The sequence below is a fragment of the Accipiter gentilis genome, chromosome 1, assembly GCF_929443795.1.
Source record: "Accipiter gentilis chromosome 1, bAccGen1.1, whole genome shotgun sequence".
NCBI lineage: Eukaryota > Metazoa > Chordata > Aves > Accipitriformes > Accipitridae > Astur > Astur gentilis.
The window spans coordinates 53,690,553-53,718,401 of record NC_064880.1 but is presented as its reverse complement, the minus strand read 5'-3'; the positions used below and the strand labels follow the sequence as shown (position 1 = coordinate 53,718,401).

Below are 27,849 nucleotides of genomic sequence, written 5' to 3'. Positions count from 1 at the left end.
ACACACACAGGCACAGCACAGAGGGAAACGCGGAGAGGTAGGTAAATACTTAGCAGAAAGCAACCTACAGAAGAGCTTGATTGGCCCATCTTACCAGGAAGCAGAAGGAACAGAGAAAAAAATGTTAGCAATGGTCAGAAAAGCAAAATTTGTTATTTCACCGACTCCCCTCTGACCCAGAAGGTTCCTGTCCTGAGAAACGCTCTTTTCGGCGCAGCCATCGTATCAAGAAAAGGCACTTCCACTCTCCTTCCCTCTCCTAACTCACTGAAGAACAAAATATCCATCCCACCTGGCTTTGGGCATCTCACCTAAACAACGAAGCAAGGAGCTCGGCTGCGGGGGCTTGTCCCTGCCGTCAATGAAGCTCAGAGGAGCCACGCGTGGAGGCAGTGCTTGCTCCACTCCTCCTGTCCCCAATTAATACCGCAGGGACATCGGGCTAAGGCACGGTGTCTGGGCACCTGGCAGCGCAACCCACTGATGTTCATGGCAGCTCCTGTCTGTGTCATGCCTTTTGTGCTTTTTTGTTTTTTTGTTTGTTTTTTTGGTTTTGTTGGGATTTTTTTGCAGTGCACCCTACGACCCTCTAGTTCCATGATGCTTTTGCCTTTCAGAAGAAATTTTAAAGGCTGGAATACTTAATCAGTTTTCAAAAAAAAGAAAAAAACCCCTATTAATCAGAGCTCCTCGGTCTCTCTTTCTGTACTCATACCATGCTCTTGAGATTTCCTGGGAGGGAGCGGTACAATACCAATTTGCATTTACTTGCTTGGCATATGTCAGAGAGTGCAGAAAAACATGATTAAAGACAGTAAATTTTTCTTCCTTCCAAAAAATTACAAAAAGTTTGCCATTTTTTTCACAGATATTTCTTCATCAAGTTCTCAGAAGAAATCAAAACCATGAAGCTTTGCGTTTCTTTCAAAACCATATTTTGTTTGCTTAAAGCCAAAAATGATCATGTTTGAAAAATATTTTTGGCAATAGCTTTAGCTTCACTGAAGAAGCCATCTCTTCCAGACCAAACTAAAAGAGTTTGGTTGATAAATGCGCTTTCCTTTTATAAACCCCTCTAAGTATAATAGCAATAAGGGATAATGGGTGTTACTTAGGTGACTAAAAAATGAAGTCCCACCTCAGCGGGACTAGCCAATGTGGCCTGACCTAGCCTTTGCTTACTCTGCCAGCAATCTGCAGCATGCCAAGGCGATGTATAGGTGTTTTACCTGCAAGCCCTGAGTTGAACACCACAGTGGGAGAGGCTGTCCCAGGCAGGGGGGGTGCCGACGGCGGGGGCGGCGGGGGCAATGGAGCCGCAGGAGCCGTCTCCAACGACGGACCTGGGAGAGGAGGCGGCGGCGGTGGTGGCGGAGGTGGTGGTGGCGGCGGTGGTGGAGGTGGCATTGGCACTGACACAGGACCATTTTGCACTACAAAATGAAGGGAAAACGAGGTATTACCACGAACATCGATCAAAACGTCACAAGCACCCGCAGAGAAAGTCACAACATCCACCCTGTCCCCTACTATCCATGTCCTCTCCACCACTATACTGGCCCAAGCATTTTTTGGACCATTCACCAAAGTACTTCAGTGTATTAACACGGGAGGAAACTACTCTAAGAAAGAAGCTAGTATTTTCTTCTATCAATTGAAGGGCTCAGAAATGGATCAGACAAACAGGGGACCCACCCATGAGTGAGACTGTAAACACAGCTGGGGGACCTCAGCATCCTCAGTTGCTGCAAGGTGCCATGACCTGCAGGCTTGTTACAATCAAAGGCATTTTTGTCAGTCTAAGGCTGTCGTGACTGTCCCTGGCACAACAAACTCCAGCTCCCGGCCAGCCCATCTCTCAGGGACATAACGCTTCTTACCTGCCTCAGACGCCGCTGCTAAGGCAGGTAATGGTGGCGGAGGTGGTGGTAATGGTACTGAAGATGCAGCTCCAGCGACCGGTGCGACGCATGTGCCAGCCGCAGCCTCCGACCCTGCCGGCACCACTCCAGAGGCCAGAGCAACAGGAAGGATAGAGATGTCACCATCACCTTTCTTCTGGATCTTAATGGTTCCCTGCTTCTCCAGTTCATGGATCTTTTTCTCCAGCGTTGACTGTCGCTGGATGGCTTCTTCTTTTTCTTTCACCATTTTTCTCAAGGTGTGGACCTGGGTATTTGCATCTTTGTAGATTTCCTGAGAGTGCCACAGAAACAAGGAATTTGCACTTGTACTCCCAGAACAGAATACCAACACCAGAAAAAGAACAGCCTGACACGGGACGGTCACTGCGCCAGCCTCTACCTAACAATGAGCTTTGATGCAAACCGTATATCTCCACTGGTGAGGAAGAATTCATTCTGTGTTTTTCCCCAGGTAGCAGCAAGGTAGGGAACAGTGCTGAGTCCTGGGAGAAATCTCACCTGTGGGCACCAACACCTGGGCGTGCAGAATTTCTCATCATCGCTTTTTTGTGATGCCTCCCACTTCTTATGCTAGCCTTAAATATAGAGTGTAGGTACGCTGCCTCGATTTTGACTTCAACAGAGAATATCTGATGCCTTGCTGGTTACTGTGCCTATGAGCAGATGCTGACCCGTAAAGGGAAGCAGGAACAGAGCTCCTGATCTGGAGGGGAGATTGTACTTGCAAGTACCCAGGGCAGACATTCAGAAGGAACCCTAGAAGCAGCCGCACTTTGGGATCACATTTAGGCTGAAGTTAGTTAATATTATACTGATAATTTTTGTTACTAAGACTGCACACGAAGAAGTAACGGGTCTGGGTTGTGCACAGAAAGCTGGCTGCAATTGACAGCACACAGGGAACTTGCTCTGGTCCTGCAGCTCTGCAGCACACGCCTGAAGGACTCCAGATCCACCTCCAACACCCCCCCGCAGCCAACCACTCGTGCAAATCTCCAAACACAGATGCTACAGACCCAAGTGGTAAGATGTACCTGACTCATTCACTGATTTGCTGGCATGTTCAAAGAGTTTTATGTCCATCTTTGAGTGCACACACTAGTAATTCAACTTGAAATCTGTCCTAGGTTCAAAATTAGGAAGCTAACAGAAGTCACTTGTCCTCTTAAAAGAGTCATTACCTCCCATACATCAAGCACACAGGAGATCGCTCCTCTGAAGCGTGGCACCCAGCCAGAGCTTTCCCATCGCACTCACCCGAATGACATCCAGTTCTTTGTTTCTTTGCATAAGTTGTTTTTCCAGTTCTACAATCTTTGCCATGGCTTCATTCTCCGTATCTTGGAGTTTTTCAGATAACTATCATTGAAAAGACAAATAAATGATATAAGTGAGTAACAGTAGTTTTCTCAACCAAAATGTCAGGAACACTTGTTGGAGCAGTGGTACGTGGTAAATTATTGATATTCTACCAAACCCTGAAGTCTTTCTTTGGAAAGAAGAAAAGTTCCTGCATGCAATCGGGGGGCACTATGTGCTCTGCTGAAGATTCCTCTGAAGATGAATATTATCCTCCAGCTACAACCAGCAGGTAGCCTGGCTGGACTGTAGCTATGAACCTGTCCAGGTAAGAAATCCTACTCCCCAGTAAAGCACTTAAAATGCAATTATTTTCATACACACTAAGTCTGATCTGAAACCCCCAAATCCCACAGAATACCACAATGGCAGTGTTGCAAAACCAACAGAGGCTGAAATGGTGGAACCTATAAATACCCCCTCTCAAAATGAGGCTAATTTGATTATTAATGAATGAAGGAGTTTATTTTCTTTTTTCCTCCATTGTCTTTCGATTTTTTTTTTTTTTTTGCCAGCCTCACAAACCTGAGGTTTGGAAGCCCCACAGTTCTCGCTGGCTTTTTCCATCACCACCAATCACGCCAACTCAGGCGAGGCTGCAGAGGTGGTGAGGTGGCACTGGTTGCTGTGTTTTTGAGATAAAACTTCTGCAATTCTATTATTAGTACTTCTGCCAACACATGACAGAAAATTATGTCCATACTCCTGGGATGAGTCTAGTTTATGCAACAAGAGATCAGAAGCAAGCCCTTAAAAATTTGCCACAAGAGTAAACCATTAAGTTTCCAAATACTTACTGAATCACTTGTCTCTAGCAGAAGGGCACCTCAGACGGGCAAATACTGCACAGCAAATTATTTTAAGAACATATTTATTCTAAGTGATGGCAATGTAGGAATGGTAAGAGAATTACGACCTTTGTATGATATTTTTTTTTAAGTATGGAAAACCACTTTGATTTTAAAATGCTAAGCCATGTTTTCCAGACTAAAGTAATTGACACTGAGAAGGTATGGGACAGAAAAGCCGTGACCAAACGCTGAAATGAGCAAACACTGAATAACCGCACAGCGCTATTTTTCAGTCCCTTCCCTCTTGAGCCCAGTAATGTGTTTTAAGACACAGATGGGATGGTTATCTGCTCTATTTACCGGTACTGCATTGCTGAGGAATTTGCAATTTCTATGTAAATTAGCCTTCCCAGCTCACGTGATATCTCTGTGCAGTGGCTCGGTGCACCAAGTAACTCCACCTGGAACCGCAACCGAACCGAAGCTGAAGCCTCCAAAGCTGCAAACCTGCCGTGCCAGGGCCTCGGGGGGGGGGTGCGACCCTTCGCTCGGCTAGCCCCCAGCTTGGGGGGTTCATGCCCTCCCAGCTCACCACAGCTTTCAGAGGATAAACTGGGTGATGCTATTGAGGCGTGCGGGCACTGCAGCCGTGGCCATGTAAGCAGTGAGACGGGCAGGCACGGGCCAAACTGTCCCTTGACGTACACAGAAACAGCATGTCAAGCCCCACATTAACAAGCAATGCTATTTCTTTTTAAGAAGCTGGGGGTTGTGTCAGATAGCAGAGTAAATAAAATGACAGAATGAGACATTTCCTCACCAGATCAATAAACAGCTTATGAACAAATTTTTGTAGCAAGCGGAGCACCCGCTAACTAAAACATGCAGAATATGAGGTTCAGGATAATAGCATGAAAGCACCCAGGAAGTTTACCTGCCTGTTATCTCCTAAATTCCTTAAATTTGCCAAATATCTTGACTACTGCCCCAGTACAGAAGCACAGTAGTCCCAAGGCTTTTTCTAGGTGAACCTCACCGCAAAAGCTGTAGGCCCACTGCGCCTGTGCTTCCACCTCCCCAAATGGGCAGCAGCAAAGCACATGCGCAGAGCGGGCTCTGAACTACTTCAGAGGCAAAGGTGACAAAGTGTGGTACTAACATGGGAAATGTTTTCTTCCAGTTCTTCGACTCTTTCCAGGGCTGCATTCTTGGTTTCGGCATCCTCCAGCAAAGCTCCCACATCAAAAACGTTATCCAGGTAAGCTTGAATTTGTACCTGCAGTTTGTCGCTCTCCGTGTGTTTCAGTTTCTGCAAATCCAAGAAAAAAAGGGGGTCACTCAGCACTGGCAGCCCTTTGTGGCAGGAGGGCTGCAGACAGCAAGCGGCGTGGGGAGAGCAGTGGGAGCTCAGGCCACTTGTCACCCAGGAAAACGCTCTGCATTTTAATGTTAGCTGGGGTCACTAAGTGATAAATAGTCATTTTTGAAGATGAAACAACCAAAGCTTCCAAACAAAGCTAAACAGTGTCTTATCTTCTGTTACTACAGAGGATATGACTGCTCTCCTCCGTGCTTGCTCCTTGAACATGGCAAGCTCTGAATCCACCGCCCGGCCCTGGGATGGTGCAAGGCTGGCGACTGGCCCACGGTGGCCACCAGCTCAGTGGCCAGTAGGCAGAGGTGAGGCCTATGTTTGGGTTTGAAGCAGGTGCATGGCCCAGCGCAAATCCTCTGATTGCTCTCGCTGACCTTGCGTTGGGTTTGCCATGTTCAAAATGAGCGTGCTTTATCTCCAAAGATAACGTCAGAGCACGCTTTGAACTGCCCTGCCTGTTCCCGACAGACTGCAGGGTTTGTGCCACCCTGGGACCCCAAAGAGACCTCTGCTCAGAAACGCTGTGTACGAATACTTCTTGCAGACAGCAAAAAACCCCTCTCCTGGTTACTGCTGAGCAGAAGTCAGCAGGGACAAATCAACCCCTCGTCAACACAAGCACTGTTTTCGTGTCTGTGCTCCCAAGGGCAGGGAGCGGGAGAGACAGAAAAATACAAAAGGGGAAATATAAAAGCAGCTTTCTTCTAAAAGGGAGCATTTCCCACAGGACGCCAGAAAACGTCTGGCTGTCAGGAGAAAACTCAAAGGAGGACTTTTTTCACACAGAGATGGAGGGGGCCCTGGCGGCACCTGAGCTGGGGCCGACACGAGGCCCAGCAGCCCGCGGCTGGAGGTCAAGAGACGTGGCGCGGGCGAGGACGACTGCGGTTCATCCTCCCTTTGTTATAAGGCAAAGCTACAAATTTAGCTCCCGGTCTGTAATTGCAGTTCGTTGCCGCTGATTTGTCTTCTGCAGGGGTGGCTCCAGGCCACAGCCCCCAGTCAGCGGCCAAGGCACTGCATTTTTAGCAGAGACTACAGGACAGCCCTGCTCTGCCCTCCCAAAAACTCTCGGGTGAGGAGGTTTGAGGAGGTTTAAGGCTAGGCTGGGCAGCGGCAGAGTTGGGGGATGTGGTGTGGACCCGCCACGATGGAGACCTGGGTCGTACTCACGTCCAAGTACTCGTCCAGCCCGAGCTTCGTAAATTCGTACTGCAGGTGGACTCTGAAGTTCATGTCCTCCACCGAGTGGACAACGATGTTGATGAACTGCATGCAGGCCACCTGCAAGGAGAACCGCTCCACGTGAGACGAGGTGACGGCACGGCCCCGGCTGCCCCCCGAAAACCCCGGGCGCAGGGTCGGAGCGGGCTCTCCCAGGGCCCCACGGGTCAGACACAGCAAATGACCACATTTCCTTGCAGTTACTACACGAGGGGAAACTGTGATCCGCTATTCTGCGGCTTTTTTTCCAAGCCGTTGCTGGATTCGGGCTTACGGGGTGTTTGTCTGCTGTGATAAAGGGAAACGTGGGTTCCAGAAATTAAGTCATGTCTGCAGAGTCTACCTTTACTGCGTGCCGGTGAACAGAAACGCTTTCCATGCCAGCTCGCACGGCCAGACGTCGTACAAGCACACAAGCTCTTAAGAAAACAATGCTGTTTCTGAAACGGCCTGTAAAAGTGAGATTAATTTTGCAACTGGAACCCCTAGCTTAGGAAACGGGACTTTCACAAAAGGCGCCTTGTTGTTTGCAGAAAGCATATTTCCAAAGCTGTGGTTTGGTAACTGAACAAGGGACCAGATCATAGGAGTTGGCATCCAAACGCGTCCAAGCACAGCGAAGGAAAGGAAAAGGCTCTCGAGTGAGGCGGGTCACGAGCAGAAGGAGCAGTGGGGGAAACCTCCTGCAGAGTGGCAGGAATCGGGCTACAAACCCCAAAAGGTTTGCCCTTTACTTGAATGTAAGGCACGGCCAAATCCTGCTCTGCCCAAGGATCCCCAACCCTCTTTGAGCTCACAGCTGACCACGTCTGTCACTCTCTGAGCTGCTTTAAGAGAAGGTTTGCCTAGTCCTTCCTGGGTTTTTTAAGGGCATAACTCTATCCTGCCAGCAACGCTGCAGCAGGGGTAATACCAAGCTTCTCAACGTATCTGGGAAGTGTCTGAGTAGTTCTAGAACGAATCTGAGAGAAGATAAAAATCAAAGCAACCTGATTTTACCCGCAGGACAAGCCCCTAAGAGACGCCACGTCTCTGGGTCATTTTGTGGGAAGAACAAACTGAAGACCGCTCTCTGGATTACCAGTTTCCTACGGGAAATTAGCCAGTTCTCTGTGATCTGCTCTAGGGCCCAGAGGATAATAAACTCATGGGCAGGCATCTGCTGCGTGGTGGCCTTTGACTACAGGTCTGGCCAGGATGCCCCGGACTGCTCCTCCCAGCTAGAGCTCCCAGCAGCCGCTGAGCTGCCATAAAAACTTTCCTGGCTGAACTGCCCGGTACTGCCCGGCTTTGGAGCTGGGACCAAGGGGACACAACAAGCCAAAATGGTTCAGTCAAAACCTTTCAGCTACATCTTCCCATGTAGCTCCTGGCCAGCTTCAACCACTTGGTTTCCAAAATGACTTTAACCCTAGATAATACAAAGTTGTGAGACTGGTAGCATGTATAACCCCAAAGAAGAGAGGAAGGAAGATGGTCTAAAGACTCATCCAGGAGCTCCTGCGATGTCTCATCCCCACCTCTCGGTGCGTACCCATCTCTTGCACGAACAACCTGATCCATGCAGCTGGAAACCTAACTTCAGGTTTCGAGACTTTGCAGTACCCTTTGTAGTTCCTGAGCTGAACCCTGGTTCCTCCTAGTGCTGGTACTGGCCCTTGCCAGCTGAACCCTGCTATCCTGTTGTATCACCCAGAGCCAAATTCCCCTTTTTCAAAAGTGCTTTTGTTGTACTTGCTTTGGCTCTCGCAACATTAGGGCCAAATTCTCATTTCCTTTCTCAGATCCTTACATACACAACTAAGGAATTTATCAAGTCAAAGAAAACTAATCTAAGAAAGTTGCTTTTAAAATGAAGTCAGTCAATGTCAACAACAGGAACCTTCTCTAAAATACTTCTGCCTTTTTGTTGCTCTTTCCTCCCTGTTGATCCATGCAATTAACCGCAGCCCCTTCCAGCTCCAGCTTCCCAGACAGCTCTCGCCTTCTCCATTTAGGGCAGCGTGAAAGCCAGGTCCTGCAGGAATAGCTCTTTGTTTATGTTCAGTTGTTGCAACTTCTTGAATTACTCAAGCTTTTAACGTTACATCCTGGAGCCTGGGCTCCGGCACCCATTTTATCCCGTCCTGCGGAAAGGAGCGATGTCTGCCTCGGGCACACGCTGGTGCAACCCGCAGGCTCCTGCAGCGCTGGTACCGCAGCGAGCCGGCGGGCAGGGGCCCACCGCGCTCCCCACTCGCCCCCCGAAGCGCACTCGGCAGCCAGCGCTCGCAGTGGCACGCGGAGCTCGTTAGGGCCAGGTAGTGACGAGAACGAGCGGATCTGCCAAATGGTTTGTCATGAGCTCTCCCTCCTGGCTTTAGGCGTGTCATATAGTCAAGCCCTTAAGTGGTGGAAGCTGCCCAAAGATGCAGATTTTCTTAGTACTTGGGCAAGTCCTGAAAAAAATGTATTGATCGTTTTTCAAGCAAATTTCACCACTAACTTCAACCTGTGGCCTGAGAGGACCAGGGAATTTTCTTACAGGCCATCCAGATGGATGCTGAATATTCACAGCTCGCCGGGCTTGTACTCACATGCATATTCCCTATTACATCCTTACAATACACCATTTCATATCTTAAATAAATATTTTTTTTTTAAAAAGAGTGGGCAAATCCCGTAGCTCACAGCAAGGTGGCTGGCTGCAGGCTGCTGCCACCATCTTCCTTCCAGGCTGCACTGAGCTGTGTCATTCTCCTGCTCCCCAAATACGATTACCCCCCTCCCTGTGAGCACGGGAAAAATGACTAAAAGTCAGGTGTTGAGGACTGACAAATCTTTCTGTTATATTACAGACTAAATTGTACATACATCTGAGAATACCTAATGTATACTGTGACCACCAACATGTCCTTACTGGGACTGCAGTAATAAGGAACAAAACCAACTGTAACGTGTCAGAGAGTTACTGAAAGCAGCTTGCTAACTTGAGCAGAATTGCAGGGATCACTGTAACTTTTTTTTTCTTTTTAAATACAAGAAAGAGGCCATCCTATCTCACTCATACCACCTCCTTTTTATTCTGCTGTCCCCTCAAGGGCGTGATCCTGCCCTGGCCATCAGGGCTGCAAGCCACTGACACCAGAGTGTTCAAAGCCTGTAGGAAACACCACACCAGGTGCTTTAACACCCAATTCCTGGCAGAAAGAGATCTTTAACACAAAGCTCAGCACTAAAACAGTATGAAGTGTCACAGATGCTTAACAGAGGCCTCAGCAGACTGGCCAGCGTGACTGGGTGGGATGCCCTTCTGCTCCGCTCTCACCTCAAAACAGGATCACATCAGATCCGAGGCACGGAGCACGAGCCGTGCAAGGGATTCTGACTGACCATGCCAGCAGTTGCATTCCAACTAAAAATAGGACTTGAAATTTCTTACACTTCTGACACCAGCACTCACTTGCTACAGACTTTAAAAAAACAGATACAGAAGTATTTTTGATACTGGACACGTAACCAGCTAGCTCATCCTTACTGTCGCAACCTCTGCCTTTCACGTGCTGCCAATGTGCAAGTGGGCGCCGGTGTCTGTGGGTGCCAGCCAGAGCTTCCTCTCTTGCCATTCTCTCTTGTGCTCCAGGGGAAGTGGATTTGGTGAATAATCATGCATATGTACATTGAGGAACCACGAGTGGAGCAAACTACTGCTATATTTATCAGCAGATACGGACAGACAGCAGCTGCAGTTGAGTCTCTCCCACACTTCCCTGTCTGTGACTCCGAGGATGTTGGCACACAGACAGAATATGCATCTTGATATTGCAGAAGCTGCTGCTTTGCTGCCGCGAAACAGTACACGCGACCAAAAGGCCACTTTCCTCTTACCTTCACTGCGGTACAAGGCATTTCTTGAAGATAACTGAATTGAATGGAAGCTAAAAATGAAGTGCACATTATGTAGTTTAGAATACAAAAAAATTGTATGGTGGTAATTTTAGGCCAAGGATCAGAAGGCAGATACATCTCTGCCTATGGTAGCAGGACCAGACACAGTAAATACTGAAACCAAAGTTTGCTGATGATAAATACCACTCACCATAAAGTCTATATTGTTGTCTTCATTTCGGAAGTGCTCCATCAGCTTCTCAAAGCGCTGTTTCTCTCCACACACCTACAAAAGAATCACCACGTGTTTGCGAAACTACAGCTTGCAAGACAGAGTATGAAAAACATTTTAAAAGTAGCTCATCCACTTGCTCAAAACCTCTCCGTCCAGGTTTCCTCTCTTGTTAAAAATGCTCTTCTTCGTGACAAATCCAGCAGAGGAATCACAGGTGAACAGCTGCACTGCAAGTCTAAGGGGTCAGGTACAACTATAACATAACTTTTGGTATCTCTTTTCCACCTAAAAATTTAATCATACCCACTGATGGTACAAATGTAAGCCACAGAGTTGCACCAGGCTATGCCACAGGAAGAGTTGGTCTCTTTCACAGTTCAGAATTGGCTTTCCACTGTAATACAATGTAATTAGGGAGAACAACAAATTACAGGGAGGAAAAAAGAAAATTATCACCGGCTAAATGAGGAGTGAAATACATCAGCGTAACTATCAGCTGGTCAGAATTACAGAGCCCTAATACAGGGGCGTTGGCAGGAAACACAAGCAACTTGAGGGAGAAATAAGATCTAAGATAAAGCAGGTCCCAGGATACTGTTTAAATCTTATTACTTCCCAGGAGCTTTTCTGGCTCAGTCCCGCTTTTCCCAGCACACAAACGATCTAGAGTAATCCACACCAAAATCACAAAATATTAAATAAGTTGGAGCAGAGGTGAGCACCAGGAGGTGCACCCATTTCCCCATCCTCCCTACTTAGCAACTGCAACTCCCCGCTCTGTGGTGCATCGGTTCAGGGTATTTTTTCTGTCCCTGCATGAACGGACTACACCAAACACCTAAGCTGTAGGGCTAGGAGCTGGTGCATGGCAGCCACCCTGAGCCCAGCCGTCCCAGCTAGCCCCACCATCCCAGCATGGTCAGATGGGAAGTGACAGGGGCAGCGCAAAGTGTCCCACTCACACATTCCCAAATTCATTGAGAATGAATACCTCATACCCTCATACCCTGCACCATGAGTTGACTTCTCGCTTGCTGGATTTTGGCGTCAAACTGAGCAGCGAATTCAGGAAGAGCACAGGCATGCTCTTCTGAACAAAGCCCTAAGTGCCTGGGTAGGCACATCCATGCACAAACAGTGATAAATGCTGCTTCACCCTCCTCAGATGCTGCCTGTTTGCAGAGGGACAGAAGAAGCTCTGAAGGAAGCTGGTTTGCTCTTAAAAGGTCCTGAAAAACAGAGTCTGCTCATCTGGAGGACTGAAACTTCCCTTCTGCTGAGGAACAAAACCCTTGGTGAGCCCAAGAGGCTCCTTCCTTCCTTCCTTCCCCAGATTTCACCCAAATGTCCCAGGAGCGTCGGGTGCTACCGATCAGGAGCAGGGGACACGGCAGTGGGACATCCAACCCCGGCTGTCCGGTTAGGGTCTGCCAGCCTCTGAGCAGCACACCCCCCAAGCCATCAGCTGCTGCTTCCCTTAGCAGCCAGCTCATGGCACAAGCAGTTATGTGAAATCAGCTAGCAAATGGTAATTAAGGATTGGTGGGAGCACTGGCTACTTCTGCTTTGGAAACTAACCTCTCTGGGGCAGGGACTGGTTCTTTGTACACATTTCTACATTTGTGTCTCCCATAAGGAGACCAAACCCCCAACTGAGGTTTCTAGATACTCCCAAAAAGCAACTTCTTCACAAAGTATGCATTATTATTACCATTCCCGTATCAGCTTCCTCTTCCTAACTGTGTCTATCTTGCAGCAGGTACCTACGCAAAGATTAAGGCACTGGGCAGACCTCGCTGAAATCCCAGAGAGTTTAGTGGGACCTAAACTGCTGATCACAAGATCTGCGAAGCACGGTGAGTAGCGGCCTGCTGGGTGACCTCTCGCCACACTTTCTGCTGTCTCTAACAGCTGAAAAAAACATACTTGTGTGTACGTGATACATCTTCTGTCATTCCTAAGCAAAACTGCCACAATTGGGTTATTATTCAGGTATTTGTCATCAGTACCTGACGTCAGTGGGAATTCTGCTACTGGATCTCTGTGAGAAGATGGGGACACTGGTTATGATGAAGTATTTGACAACATTACCATCAATATTCATGGCCAAAATCCCACAAGTTGCAACTAATGGGCTCCGTGCAGGCTCAGCAACCCCCACTCGCACAGCCTCTGGTAGGCAGGGTGCTGAAATCACACACAAACACTTGCTAAAGTTGTATTTAAATGTTTCCAGCTGAACCTTAAAGACTCGCAAGGTAAAATAAACACACTTAAACACCAAAGCATGCACCCTCATGAAAAACAGATTACACTTGTTGGTCAAGCAAATTATCATGACCTTAAACCCAACGGACTCGTCTCTCTCTACAGCCTATGCCACGGAAGTGGTTTTGAAGCATTAAACACCTTTACACGGGCTGCTCCACTAGGCCCATAAAACACACATTAAGGTCTACGATAGACTACAACAGAGCCGAGACAGACCCACTCTTGGACAGAGCAAGTCTCCTTGGTATTGCCTGGCCTGCAGTTGTGCGAGGGGTGAAAAACACGCGACCCGTCTCTCTGCTTAGCAGAGATGGGGTCCCTGGGACACGGAAAGGACGGGTGAGTTTGGAGAGCCACTGCCATTCAGCTTCGGGTTGTAAATCTTCAGTCTAATCTCGAGCTTTTCTTCAGGAGTAATCCTCATAAAGGCTCCCTACAGCATCAGGAATTGTCCTGCTGGGAGATCAAAGCCCAAACACCGCATGCACATTGCTGATGGTTACAGCAGCTCCAACGAAAACTGAGGGCGAGCGAGCGACCCCCTGCCCCAGCCTCCCATTTTGCTGTGCTTTGCAGCAGGTGTCTCGAGAGCTGGCGTCACTGGTGAAGAGCCTTAGGCTCTGCAAAGCCACCAAATGGCCAAACTGAAATTCAAAATGGCCAGGAGCAACCTCGGAAAAATAGGGAGATCATCGTGAATACTTTGAAATGACTATCCTGTTTTCACAAGCGTGCATTTAAAAGCGAGAGGTGGGATAATCGCACTCCGGCGGGGACCGGAGCATCTCCGCACCAGACGACGGCACCGGAGCCTACCGGCATCGCGCCCGTCTCCCCAGCTCTCCGTGTGCAGGACCACGAATTGGTCTGGTCATGAAGAAGCCCAAGTTCATTGAACATGCAGCAATGTGACCTACTCCGGGCACTTACCACAAACGCCCCACGGGGCACCCTCTCACCATGCGCCCCCCAAAAGCACTCTTGGCAGGATGCAGCCTGCAGGCACGCAGCTCAGCTCTCCTGGGACACATACGCTTCTGTGCAGGAGCAACATGCCCTTCAGGAGGAAAAAAGATGAAATGCTGACAAGAGGCTGGCCTCTGTCAAGAAGAGCCAAAGAGAAAACCAGAATTTGGCCACGTTTCAGGAACCTACTGGCACTGTAAGGATCAAAGGCAGCAGCTGCCCGCCGATATAATTTGATTTTGGAGGCAGCTCCCGCTCAAAGCAAACCCAAGGAACCCTCTCCTTCACTTGCACCACAGGCTGCTTAGATGCACTCGTCCCTACGTTATTATCCCAAGCCATTTTTTTCCTACTATAGTAAACGGGATGGCATTTCAGTTTGACCAACTGCAAATTCTTCCAGTGGTCTCCATACTCTCTCCTCCCCACAAAACAGTTAAGAGTCCACATAACAAAAGAAAAAAGTAGGTTCATCTCAACTTTGAGCATTAAACAATCGCATCTCTCTCATACCCACTTCAGAAAAAATGGAGCCGACTTGAACAAAATCATGTATCGTGGAAACAAACATAACAATGGTGCATACGATCACTAAATAAAAGCCAGAAGGACTGATTTCTGGGAAATCTAATGTAAACCGTTCCACATGGATGAGAAAAGCTGACATAAACAACTACAAGCCATTTATGGCTGACTAATTAAATTAGGGAGCAACCCGAAGTGATACAGCGCCGGCAGAGAATTGCCGATCCCGGGACACAAGCAGCCCTGGCTGGCTGGGATACAGCAGCTGATAGCAATAGGAAAAGCAACAACAACCTGCGGCTTTCGGTGGCTGCTCGCAGATATTTCACACTATCATCAGATGAGTCAGTGCTGGGAACATGTGCGTTTCAAGAGACAGCGAGCTGACTTTCATGAAATGATATAATTTATCCTGGAAGATTAAAGAGAGTGAAACTGTAGATGAAGCCTACAGCCTGAAGATTGGCCAAAATCCAAGACGAATGCTGAAATCAAATCCCACCACATAAAACCATATGTTGCCATTTATATTTGAATAAATTTCCAAGGTCTGTCATTTGAAAGTATGGCTGGGACTAAGAAAGGCTGATCTTTCTTTTATTAGCATTATTCTGTGTAAGAAGCAAGATTAAACGGGTTACCACGGCTATAAAAAAACCTCTGTCTCTACTTAGGCTGTGAAAAAAACTTTTTAGGTTGCATTAAGCCCACGTCATTCTAGAAGAACAATGTGGCTTTATGGAAAACCACCCACGGAGGGTCCTTTCTCTGGAAAGCGTTTGGGTGCTAACGAAGTAAACCCATCACAGATCTATTACAAAGGTACAACGCAATCCTGTAAGGAAGCAAAAGGATCCGTTATGAAAAGTTTAGCAGTGATTATATCCATATCCACCTGGCAATGCTCTCAGGTCATACAGTTCACATCCAGACCACCCAAGAGGAAAGTTCAATTACAACCACCCTCACATTGCTCCTGCTCCAGTGGCCAGATTACTGTAAGATGCTCCAGAAAAGCAACCTGGGCCGACAGCAAAAGACAACAAGGGTATTTTGGAAAAACTGAAGATGTTCTCATGCGCAGTGTCAGGCAGAAAGTGAAAATCCAGTCTGATCGAAGCACATCCATCATCCTACCTCAGACGGTCACCTAACAACACGACGCACAACCTCATTTTGTTGCAGAATGGAGCTCGTAACTAAACCTCACCACAAGCAAACACAGCGTGTTCCATATGGAGATGGCAGCGAACACAGGCAGTATTTCAGGCTTTGGAGCTGCAGCTTGTTGGCCAACGGTACAGAATGCACACTAGGAGACACAGCTGCCAGACCGCTATCTCCTCCACATCTGGAGGACTGATGCTCCTAAGCCTGAGCTGCAGTGCCCCATTCAGCCACTGCAACTGCCTTGATGCAAGTGTCTGTCGGGTGGGGGAGAGAGAATGACAGCTCTGAGCTAGCAACCCAACTTCACAGACAAGACATCAGTAAGCTCATCAGCTCACAAAATGCCCCTGTGCCAGGAGAAGCAGGTAACGCCTGGTGGTCCCCAATGCCATACAGAAACTGAAATCATTTTGGCTGGGTTTACACTTGAGGTGAATAGGGTCTGGCATGGCAAAGGCAGCTAACAGTGACCTCAAGACAAGGAAGACAATTCTCTGAAGGGCCAAATTTAAAATACTTAAACCTTAGGAAAGACTTTGCAATACAGGACATTTTCTGTCAGTGCAAACATTAAAATGAGCATCTACCACGTGTTGCCCAAAGGTTGTTTTAAGCTGCTCCCTCCTCCTTCAATAACCTTTTGAGTTCTGCAAGAGTGAGAAGTGGCAGCACAATTTCATGGAAATATATACTGTGCACATGAACACAGCCCATACTGGATGTGGTGTTATAAATAGTCTGATGTATGTGCAGCCCAAAAATTCATGGGACACTTTGTGAACCTTTTCTCCTGTCTGTGCTCCTTTGTCCAGCGGCACAATGCTGGCTTTCTCTCCCCCACAACAGCCCACTGTGATCAGCAGATCCCACCACCGGCAAGCAGCACTCCACAGGAACACTTTGTTTGGACTGATCATGCTGACATTTTTGCAGTTTGCTGAAGAACAAAAAAATCAGTTTTCCCATAAGTTACTGGTTAAGTAAACAGTTATTTAATACGTACTAGGTTAAAATACCTTTTACTTCTCTACCAGCAGGGTTACGGCGCTCTCAATATACTGCTGCAGTGCAAAAGACAACAAATGCATTTACATTTTCTAGCACTTGCAAACAGTTTCTTCTAGTACTGAGTTATTATAATGGCCCGTAAGAATAATTCAGAACTGCTGTTTTCAGTGCCACCGTTCATTATTCAAATAGAGAAATCTGACTCTGAATTAAGCATTGTGAAAATTGAGGGCTGAACAATATTGTCTCACTTTGCCAGAGTGAAAACTGATGGAGGTAAACAATGAGGTTCATTTGCCATGCCCCCGCCTTTCAGCTCGCTGCCCAGCAATTCAGATGAACCCAGCCTCTGTAAGCTCAGCATTAATAGTCATAACCAGGCGATGCGCGAGGAGATTGCAATTCTTCTCACCTGTCAGATATTTCAGCGCAGCAAACACATAAGTCAATTAAACTGATGTTAAAATGAGAAGGAGCGCCGGCGTGCTGGACCCAGCCCCTCTCTCATTCCCGGTCTCCAACAAGGGAGGCCAGCTCTTCTCTCCCCAGCACGTGGGGAAGTTCAGATGCTGGAATAACCACCAGACAATGAGCTTCCCAAAAGTTTTCTGGATTATCTGAATTCCAATTTATTTTTTTGGCATTTTTTCTTGTCTTGGAGCAAAATGAGGTGGTTTCTTGAAAGCTATGGTTCATCTTAGGAAAAGCACCTCAATTCCGCTGTTATTTTTAAATACTAAAATTATTTCCCATATGGAGAAACACACAAGCATACACTCAACTTACTGAATTCAATTATTCTGGTATATGGTTGTATAATAAGCAAATTAACTGCTTTGCTGGATTAGAGCCAAAGTCAGGAATTGTTCCCTGCAGAGAGCCAGGATTATTTCTGGCTGGCTTTCTGTCTCACTACAGATCTCAGTCAATTCTTTTGCCTCCTCGGTTTGGATCCATTTTAAAACTACTATTGTGCTTATTAAAAAAAAAAAAAGGAAAAAAAAAAAAGCGGTAGAGTCCTCTGGTCTTTTCCCAGAAATATTTAGTTGTTATTAAAGTAAATTCTCCTATGTTTAAAATGGAGATTAACGAAAAGCCACATAAGGATCTAAGATTGTGCTCCTTAAAAACGTTAGTTCAGAGTGCTGTGAAGTATATTCAAAAACTGACATTTTCAGATCTTCACTAAAGCTGAGGAAATTAATATTTGCAAAAAAACCCAAAATTGCTTTGTAACTGTTTTCATTACACAATCACATTAGTGCTGCTGGGTTGCAATTTTTTCAACATATCTGTAAACTTACTGAACCTATTTGTTTATTGGCTGCTACGCTTTCAGTAAATGAAAAACATGTAAACCTTGTAAATAAAACAGCTAACTAGAAATGCCGCAAAAATTTTCAATTTTGAAGCAAGGCCACAAGTGAGTTGGAAAACAGCTTTCTGCACTCATAGCCTCAACAAGCTTTAATTCTGTTGAACTAAAACTTCTGTGTTAATTCTATTTCTGGATGTTCTCACCAGATTTTATAACCTTGCTCACAGTTAGCCAGTCCACATTATTTCTGTGCCTTCGGTCTAAGGAATCCTCATTTAGGTTTGGTAATAGCCTGCGACTAAATGTGCAGTCTCTGAGCTGGGGAAGGGGTGTATTTTGGGTGGTGGTACCCAAAATAATTCACAGGCGGTCTCACCGCCTGCTTCCCAGTGACACCCTGCGATGCTGCCCAAGCCCTGCGTGCAATTAGGCTAATTCAGGTATTTCTGGGGATATATGGTGCACTAAAACCTTTGCCTCCAGGCTCTGTCAGTGACATCTTCTTCCAACTAAAGAGAAATGGGCTGAGAGATTCTGACTCTGACTGTAGACAAAAGTTCCTTAAAATTAACCTAAGAGTCAAAGGTGTATATATATATACACACATGGATGGATGTATATAAACACGGATATATAACGGGCAAAGCATTACCTAATTTTTACTAGGAACATACAACCGTAAGAAACTTTACCATGAAGCAGATCTAACCCATAGCACAGCTCGGAGCTGGCCCCTGAGGAGTCGGAGCCACAGTCTCCATCAGGGCAGCACCTGATAATGTCGTTATCAGGTTCCCATCCACGCTTGCTTCAGGCTCCCTGGGAAGGGGCTCCGAGAAAGAGCTGCCCCCAGTTAACAGGTACACTGGTCATCAGTAGAACATAACCCAGGTCAGCTCGGAGAGCAGAAACTCCTTTTTGAGCTCTGCTTCCAAGAGGAACGCAAAGCAACACGGGGTTTCAGCGCTCAGATTAGAAAACAGAGAGAAAAATGCACAGTGAGTTTAAAAAACCGCTCTTGTACTCGAGGGATTGCTCTGCCAAGTGTGTGCCGGAGCCCGACCCGCTGTGATTGCACAGGCAGACACCACGCTGCCCAGCCTCCATGCAAATAGGGCCAGCCAGCGATCAGCTGTTTGTTAGAGTTCGGTCCTTCAAAATTTCCCTGTTGACTGTTCTGCTACATTTAAAATGTATTTTTTCCCCAATTCAAAATGCCAGCCACGCGGAAAGCCGAATTTTCCCACATGCTGTCCCACACCTCCTGGACCAAGACCTGGCAGGGTGCAGGTGACTGAAACTACAGCTGCCCTCTCAGGTGGAAAGTGCTGGGGTTTTCAACCTGCTGAACACATCTTTATCTCACCATAAAAATCTTGACCCGAGAACAGTGGTCTTGGTTATCCTCCTGTTCTTTTTCTCAGCTCTGTAAAACCTTCTTCATCTTCCAACCAGCATCAACTGCAGCAAAAAATTTCCTATGCAATTCGCTCTTGGCATACAAGTGTATTAGAAGTATCCAGTCAACGGCAGTGACGACTGCAAGATCTTCTAAATCTGTAGAATCTCACCCACATGAAAACATCCTTCCTTGACAAGGCAGCAACGAACAAAAGCATTTTGATTATGGTAAGATGTCAGGAGAACAACAGAGAGCAAGGGCAGCTTTGGAACGATGCTCGTTTTGGGTCCTGAGTGAGTTACCACCGCGTGGCTATGCTGCGGTTTAAGGAGCACCATTCCCCACACCATGGCCGTGCGACGTGAGCAGAAGCGCGCCGTGCTGGCTCTCACCATTTCTGATGGCTGCGGGCAGATTCACCAGGAGAATGACACACCTAAGCTCCAGCGCAACACGCTTTTGCGAATTCAGAACAGCATTTCCAGGAAAGAGTAAGGCGAGTAAGCAATGAGATAGTAGTAAAACGAAGTTTTATTATTGACAGTGAAAGATGGCAGCTTAATTCTCTGTATACCCACACATACAATCACACTATTAGAATGAATTAACTACTCTGAGTAAGCGTCAGGAAAATATATCTTGTTTTGTAACAGTGCACTCAGCCTGCTTCAATTTAAATGGGGCACAAGCTCTCAGCATCTGTCTGTGACCCTCGGAGCTCCCCCAAAGCTCTCTTGCGGCTAACTCCGCTCTCCTTTTCTTCCCCTGGCATTCTGCTGAAATGCATTTGCTCGTCCTGCAACACAAATCCCAGGCAACTCGGATAAAATCGCGTAGCCAGTTCTCACAAATCCATGGAAACAAGCACAAAGGCCCGGGAACGCCGCTAAGGAAGCCCACTGGCAAGTGGGTAAAGGCCGGGGTCGCGGCCGTGCCGAAGAGCTCACCCAGGCGAGGCTGCGATATCCCATTCAAGCAGCGTTTGCCTTCAGTGCGAGGCGCTGGGAATACGAGGTGGCTGCTAACAGAACCGGCAACGGGCCAGAAAGTATCAAAAAAGATAAGGGAATAGCCAAACACCCCAGCTATTCCCGTGGGCTACCTGTGGTACAGCGACTCCAAACTATTTCCCATAAATACAGCAGAATTCGGTCAAGCAACGCTCAGAAAAGGGAAGTTTTCCAGCTGCAGAGCGCCGCATGCTGTAGGCAAAGGCAAAGTCCTGCTCCCACCGACGGGGCTGAGCGGGAGCCTCCAGCACCACCCTGACCTCCTGGCACTTCTTCTGCTCCGGGACCTTGCAGAAGCCGTTTGAAGCCTGATGACATGGAGAGCGGCTGCAGCCAACCCAAAATGTCTGCTGGCCTTCCTGGCTAATGGAGCTTCTCATAACCAAGGTCTGACCGTCCTCAAGTAAAAACTTCGCCAGGCAATGAGGCTTTTCTTGACGTAGAGGCTAAGCGGCACCTGGACTCCAAAAGCATTAAGAGTTATGGAAGTAGCATTTTTGAAAAGAGAAACATGGGATGATGTAAAATTCCACCTTGCCCAGGAACAAGCAGGGACAGGTCTTCACAGTTTAATTTGAACTTTCTTTCCTGTTTAGCCCAGACTGAGACCTCCTGAAAACGGATGAGCTGAATTTAGGCTGGAAATTGGGGACGAGCCACCCAACATCTGCACTGGCCTGGAAGGAACGACCAAACCCAGAAGGTGCGTATACATTTTGGGGCACTTCCCTCTCGGAGAGCTGGAGTTGCCGTTCTGTCAATGCGGAATAGTTCCCAAAACACAGAGCAGGCAGCAGAAAGCAGACACGTGCACCACGAGAGACTGACCTAAACCATCCCCTGCTTGTACTCAACATGCAAACTCCTTCAACGTCACAGAGAACACAAAGGAGAAACACAAAGATGGATGAGAAACTAATACTGGTGTCTCCCTTGAAATTACTGATTCATTCCATACAATATGGATGAGGATTTCATTGTAACAGCTTTCTGCCTTACGGCAAAATTAAAAAAAAAAAAAAAAAGCATTCAACAGCTCTGCCACTCACTGGCCTGAACCAGGGGGCTTGCGTTTCCTACCACCAGTGCGACTGCGTGAAGCCTGGTTTCCTCAGCTCTGATGAACTTTGCATAAAACACCTGCCTTTCCTTCCATCCATCCCAGCCTACTCCTTCCCTCTCCTGGTCTCCATTCGCCATCAGTAACAATGGTTCCAGATTTTTCTTCTCCTGTTAAGTACAGCTTTATTCAATTCCGTCTCAAGCTCCTCATTTGTTGTACCTTCCCGGTGGCTTCGAAATAGCCCAGTGTTTCTGTTTGCAGAAGTGACCCGTCCAACATGATCTTAACCCTGTAGTGAAAAGCAAGCACCGGGCTATGTCTGTAACGCACAGAGCCGAGTCCCCTGCAAAGAGAAACAACCTGTGCAGAAGAAATCAATGATTTCAGGTGAAGTAACTGGACAAGAGTAATTTCCAAGAGACAGCTTAACAAAACAAACCGTCCTCCATTTTAATATCTCGAGCCCAGCCAGAAAAAGTTTGGCCTGTAAAATCATTCTCAAATGAAAAGTCATTTTCAAAAAGAATTCTTGACAAGATTCAAATCAGCTGCGGTCTTCCAGCTCAGTCAGACCCTGAGAACCAAATTCTGTTCTCATTTACATCAGAGCAAAGCTCAAAGTCTAAGGAAATATTTGATGTTCACCCTGATGTAAATGAGAGCAGAATTTGGTCCAAAATATCCTGTTTTCCCTACTGACTTTATTACAGGGTGAGTGTTAGGCAGGAGTTCAGATTTCTTTTGAAGTTATTTTATGGCAAGGGGATAGACTGGCAGAGATCTAGTTTGACTAGTCTAATCTGTCCTAAATATGCACACAGTGTCTGATGAAAGAACCACAGAGAAGCTGTGGCAGCCCTGCAGTGCATAGTTACAGAAGCCACACAAATATGATTGAGCTTACAGCAATTTAAATTGGAAGTATACTGCTAGAAATCTAACCCTGGGTACTTTACATGTCAGCAACTCAGAGATTTTTAATATACCAGCTGAATGAGTTATAAACATGAAAACTTGAAACCATTACTGAAAACTTGCCCAGAAGGAAACTGGAAAACAACAGCACAGAGCAAGAAATAAGCAGCATAATTGGATAAAGCGAAGAACAGCTAAATGTAGAATTGAGAAAGGTAAAATCCCCTCCTTGCACGCTCACTTCACCTGCAACATCTGACAGTTCCACTATAGCAAATGACTTGATCAAACACAAACAGGAATGGAATAAATACATAATGGCAGACAAACTGAACGTGTTACATTGGAATTTTTGAACGTCAGCCTGAGAAAAGAGAGGTGATAGAGCACTTGGAAAAAAATGAAGGAGCAAAACCTCGACTAAAGATGTCAGAAAGGTAAGAAAGCAAATGGGACTTTACACATCCTTCCCTGTGACATGCAAAGGGCCTGTTTAATGAGCCTTACAGACTGTCCCGACCAGTGGTATTTCAGCTGTAGTTATTTGCCCAACTTATCAGTCATCCCTCACACCACCCTCCCTAATGAGTCATATTTCTTCTATAATAGAGTAGTAATAAGCCAGAAGAATTTAAGCCTGGAATAATCACATTGTACTTTGCATGTTTACAGTGCTTTTCCTATTTAAAGCACTTCTCTCATATTACCCAATTGTTCTTCATAACAAACTCATCTGCATTTGCTTCCGTGATTCCTTCATTTCACAAAGGTGCAAATAAAGACAAAGATACCAGCAGCTTGCCCAAGGCTACAGATGAATAAATGAAAGAATCAAACTATACTTTCCAGTTCCCATTCTGTGCCTGCATTAAAGGACTGCAGACCCTTCCCCAGCTGGAAGCAGAACATCTTATTTCCATATTCTGACCATCTCTTCCGCCAGCGTAACCCAGGAGCAAGGCTTTCTCCATGGTCACACAACACTTCCAACTCTACTTCCACTTCATCGCCAGCAGCCGTGCCATTCCCATTACCTCTGTCCTCGGGTAGCTCTACATACACAACACAGCTCACAGCTAGGACGGGTCTGGTCTTGCAAAACTGGGCTTTCTACAACAGGCCCACACTGGAGGTTTACTTCAAACCTTTTGCTCTGGCTCTGTATAATGACGAGTGCCTCAGAAATACAGTTATTTGTCTACAGCATGCAAATATTTACAGTGGATGTAAATCAGAGATTGGTATCTCCCCACCAGAGATAATTCCCAAAACACAAAAAGTTAAAAAAAAAAATAAAAATAAAAAATCAAGAACTTGGCTTGTTAATCATCTGCATTAACCCACTTACAGCAACAGTGGCATTAAGGAAAAACAAGCTACATGTTTATACACAGTCCAGTTGGGACTCATCAAGTCTAACAATTTTTGAGCTTGTAAGTCTAGATTCATTTTTTTCTTGAATAATAAATCCACACATATATCCAATATTCAAAATAAACTAGAACAGCAGCTTTCTAGGACTTGATTCCCACACTAGCACTTCTGAACTTTCATAGGATGTTTTCAAATCCCATTAACCGCTGTATGCAAACGTGATACGCTTGAACGTGTATCACCTATGAATGACAGTCTTGCCCTACTTGAGCCTATTGGAATACCCGTATTAATTTCAGCAGTCAGTGTTCCATCACGAAGACTTGATTTTGTAATTTTTTCACAAATTAAATTCCTACTGATAGTAAAACCAGGAGTTTTGCCTTTCAAGAGCTTGTGTAAATGGCTTTGAAAACGGGAGGTCTAATACACCATTCCTGGTTGTTTCAGAGACAGAACTGGAGTAAAGCTTTCAAGATCTCCATTAGTTTTCCACTTCAGGGACACAGCTCGACTGACCAAAAGGTGAAGGGAGCAAATCACAGTCTGGATTCATGTTGTTGGGATTATGGCTCTTTTACGCAAACACGAACAAAATGATGGCATAGACACCACTGGCTACTTCTTTGCAGCTCAAGGTGACCACGGGAAAATCTGCAGTTTATGGAAAATCCTTACTCTACGAAATTTAGCTGAATGAGAAAGCTCTAGCCAATAGCAAGAGAACTATCGACACGCGCACCAAATTCTAACAAAGCAGAGTAACGTACCTCCTTAAAGTTATCGAATGCAGATAAAATGATTTCATGCCCTCCTCTGACGAGGCAAACAGCTGCTAAAAGTTCTAGGACAAGGGCCTTTGTCCTGTGAAGAAAAGAAACGGTGACAGTCAATGACCACCACGTGCTGAACCACCTTCTTTCTACTTGCTCGCAAAACGGACGTGGAGACACTGGGAGATGTAGTTTGCATCCCGTCTATTTTTAAACCCTTGAAACTAGTAAACTTGCAAGATGCATAAAGCTGAGCATCATCTGATCCAGGGCGTTTTGACTCTCCCAGGATCATGCAGTTTTCCCCATTTTAATGCTTCTCAAAACATGCAAAAATTTAAATCACAGATTATACTTGTGGAAATTCAAGCAAACCAAAGGCAGTTGCATAACTCTGGTAAAGGCAGACCACGTCAACCTTCCACAGCTTGTACTCCAGAGAGTTCACCTGCACAAACCCGCAGAGGAGGCAGTTTTACACAAGCCAGGATCACTGCACATCAGCCATTAGTCAGCTGTCATCACCGCAACGCAGCCCATTTCCTCTGAGCCCAGTTTTTGTAATGAATGTGCTTACAATTCAAATCTGTATTTTTCCTGATACAAATCTGAATTATTTTTTATGGTAATTTGTATTATTCATAGCCACACACACAAAAATAAACAAAAAAAAAAAAAAGACGTGGTTCACTGAAGTAACTATAGGATGCCTTAGCACATCTCTCCCCTCTTGAATCAGAAATCGGGGCAACTGATTGACAGCAGTGCTAACACAGGCATGTTAATGAGAGAAGACAACAGATTACTGAAAGAAAAGCATGCAATAGACTCAGTGTAACTCCGGTATAAATAATCCCCAGTACTTTTTTATCAGGTTCTCATAAGGCAAAAGCACCAACCAAACTTTATAGTCAGATGAGCTCTGAGCAGATAGTCAAATCATGCAGACACATATGAAATTAGTCTCATGCTAAAGCATTGACTCAAACCAGATGTTACAGAAAAAGAAATACCTTTCGGCTCTCAAAGTGTCAAGGTTATCTTTGGAAATCAGATAAAATGTTCACTTTCCTAGGAAATTTTAAATGTATCATTTTCAATTCTTACTCAGCAATTATTTTTTTTCCTGCCGCAAGAAGAAAATCCAAGCTCTTTCAGACAGGGTGAAGGAGCTCTGACTACAGATCTTCAGTAATTTCCCCTCCAAGGGCAGGCTCTGAGCTGTGTGTGTGGAGAAAGGGGAGGGCGATCTCTGTGAGCAGAGAGCCCAGGGGGATGCCCAGGTCTCCGATGCTGGCCGGAGCGCTCACCCACCGGCTGCCCACGCATCTGGGGTGGGATGGGGAAAGAACAGTTACGGCTGTGTTGACGGCATCTGTTTGGGCACAGCCAGAGAAGATGGAGTCCCTACATCCATCCTCCACCCGGCCTGCCCACTCCTGCAGCACTTAGCTCTGCAGGTCCAGGGATGGGATCAGCTCTGCAGCATCGCTCAGAGCAGCTGCTTCCCTTTCTGCACACCTCAGCCAACCCTAAGCACTCAAACCTTTGGTTTCTTCAATAATCATGATGAGCCTAAAACAAATTAGGTTTTGAACATCGCTAACGTTAAGTTTTGTCTTCAGATTATTTTAGCCACATTGGAAAGCTTTTTTCTCCCCCCACCCCCAACAGAAATCTAAATAACCCACTTCTTTCAAAAATGAAAACTTAGGCTTTCTCTTGATCACCTGATTCCCAGGCACAGGACACCAAAAATGATAAAAACAATAAACATCCTATATCCTTCCCATTTATCCTGTGCCTAGGCTTGCTGACTGAGGACTAAATAAAAGAAAGGAAGGAAATACCTACTTCCATCAGGACAAGATTTCAAGCAGTGCACTGTAAGGCAAGCGGACAGCCTAAGCAAAGGCTATATATATCTATAGTGCTGTTTAGTTTTGTCTCATCCCCTGGTTTTACCTTTCCTTGCAAACATCAGTATGTCAGATTTGGTTTCGTTAGACATGCAAGAGGTCTGCAGCTCCAGGCTTTGCTGGAAGTGGCTGCCAGGGTCACAAGTGTGTGCAGGGAGAGGAGGGGGGACAGCCTCGCAGCCATCACTTCCACTGTGCAATGACGACATTATTGCTGTGCCTGAACAGCAACCCGACACAGAACAAGAATGAAACCCTCTCTCAAAGAAATTCAAACCTAAGGATGCTTTAGACAAAATTTTGTAAAGAAGATTTTCCTACTCTTCAGGAAAATCCCATGCTAAGCTGCTCATTATCAGCAGGGTCTTCTTGGCATTGCAATAGAGCTCAAGTGCTTATGCAGTGGACTTTCAGCTGAAGAGTCAGTAGGCTTCTAAAACCAATAGAACTAGGTGGCAATTGCTCATCTATCTGCACCGTCACACAGATTTAATCTGATTCAGAATGAAGTCTGATTTTTGCTACAGGTTTGTGCATCCTGTAAATCCTGAAAATCCTTTTCCAAGTACTCTTTACTTACCTACTTCTTAAACTCTCTAAAAGCAAGTACAGCCTACCTGGGATTCTTGTTGTTCAAACTTAGTGCAATTTCATTAACGGCATGTGGATGCGACATGACCATATTGAATCCATACTGAAAAGAGAAGGGGAAAATATTGTTACAGTTTCAAGACTGAAATTATTACTTTTAAAATCCAATAAATTACATATCTCTGACCAGATCTAGTGGCAGCCTTTTGCAGTGCTGTAAGCCAAACAAAACGTTGTCGAGTTTACCAAGTCAGCCGGAACATTTCCATCTACCACCGTGCCTAACAACTTCTCTGCCACTAACAGTGTTGAAAGTACTTGCTTTGGCTGCTCCTACACCTCTGCCAACCCCTCTGCTCGTCCTTTCCTCCCTCCAACCCTTTTTTAATTCTGACAGTCAAGTACATCATTTACTCTCTAAAGAGGACTTTGAAATTCAGCTGCCAAAATTGCTTCTTTTCCAGCGTGCATGCTGCCATAAAGCGACTGCATCATGCAGTTATTGCATGAGTACTGCTGGCTTTGCTCTCCAAAAATGAAAAAAGAATTGCTTTGGAAAATACTGTATCGGTTATTAGCACGAGATCGTTGTTTGCATCCTTCCCATCAGAGGTAAAACACACTGTAAATCCCAGGGAGCTGGTATCCCCAAGGGCAGAGTTCACATACGCAGCAGTGTTGCAAATACCTCATACGACTGTACAACTCATAATAAAGGTGTTCACTGCAGCCTTTCCTTGAAGCATGTAACTTTTAGCTGTTACTGTT

General features: G+C 46.1%; 1 protein-coding gene across 9 annotated transcripts in view; it reads right to left on the bottom strand.

Annotated features, from left to right (window-relative positions):
- FMNL2 (formin like 2) overlaps positions 1 to 27,849 on the bottom strand; it is a 153,176-nt gene that overhangs the window by 15,258 nt on the left and 110,069 nt on the right. For 5 of the 9 annotated variants that reach the window (XM_049805942.1, XM_049805904.1, XM_049805913.1 and 2 more), the window contains exons 8-16: positions 27,108 to 27,184; positions 24,569 to 24,662; positions 10,753 to 10,827; positions 6,624 to 6,734; positions 5,235 to 5,384; positions 3,183 to 3,284; positions 1,881 to 2,196; positions 1,230 to 1,433; positions 69 to 89 (exon numbers count right to left, since the gene is read on the bottom strand). In XM_049805942.1, the coding sequence (XP_049661899.1) occupies positions 69 to 89; positions 1,230 to 1,433; positions 1,881 to 2,196; positions 3,183 to 3,284; positions 5,235 to 5,384; positions 6,624 to 6,734; positions 10,753 to 10,827; positions 24,569 to 24,662; positions 27,108 to 27,184 (1,150 nt within the window). The remainder of the gene's footprint in view (positions 1 to 68; positions 90 to 1,229; positions 1,434 to 1,880; positions 2,197 to 3,182; positions 3,285 to 5,234; positions 5,385 to 6,623; positions 6,735 to 10,752; positions 10,828 to 24,568; positions 24,663 to 27,107; positions 27,185 to 27,849) is intronic. The other 4 variants (XM_049805967.1, XM_049805931.1, XM_049805951.1 and 1 more) reach the window with 1 other exon arrangement.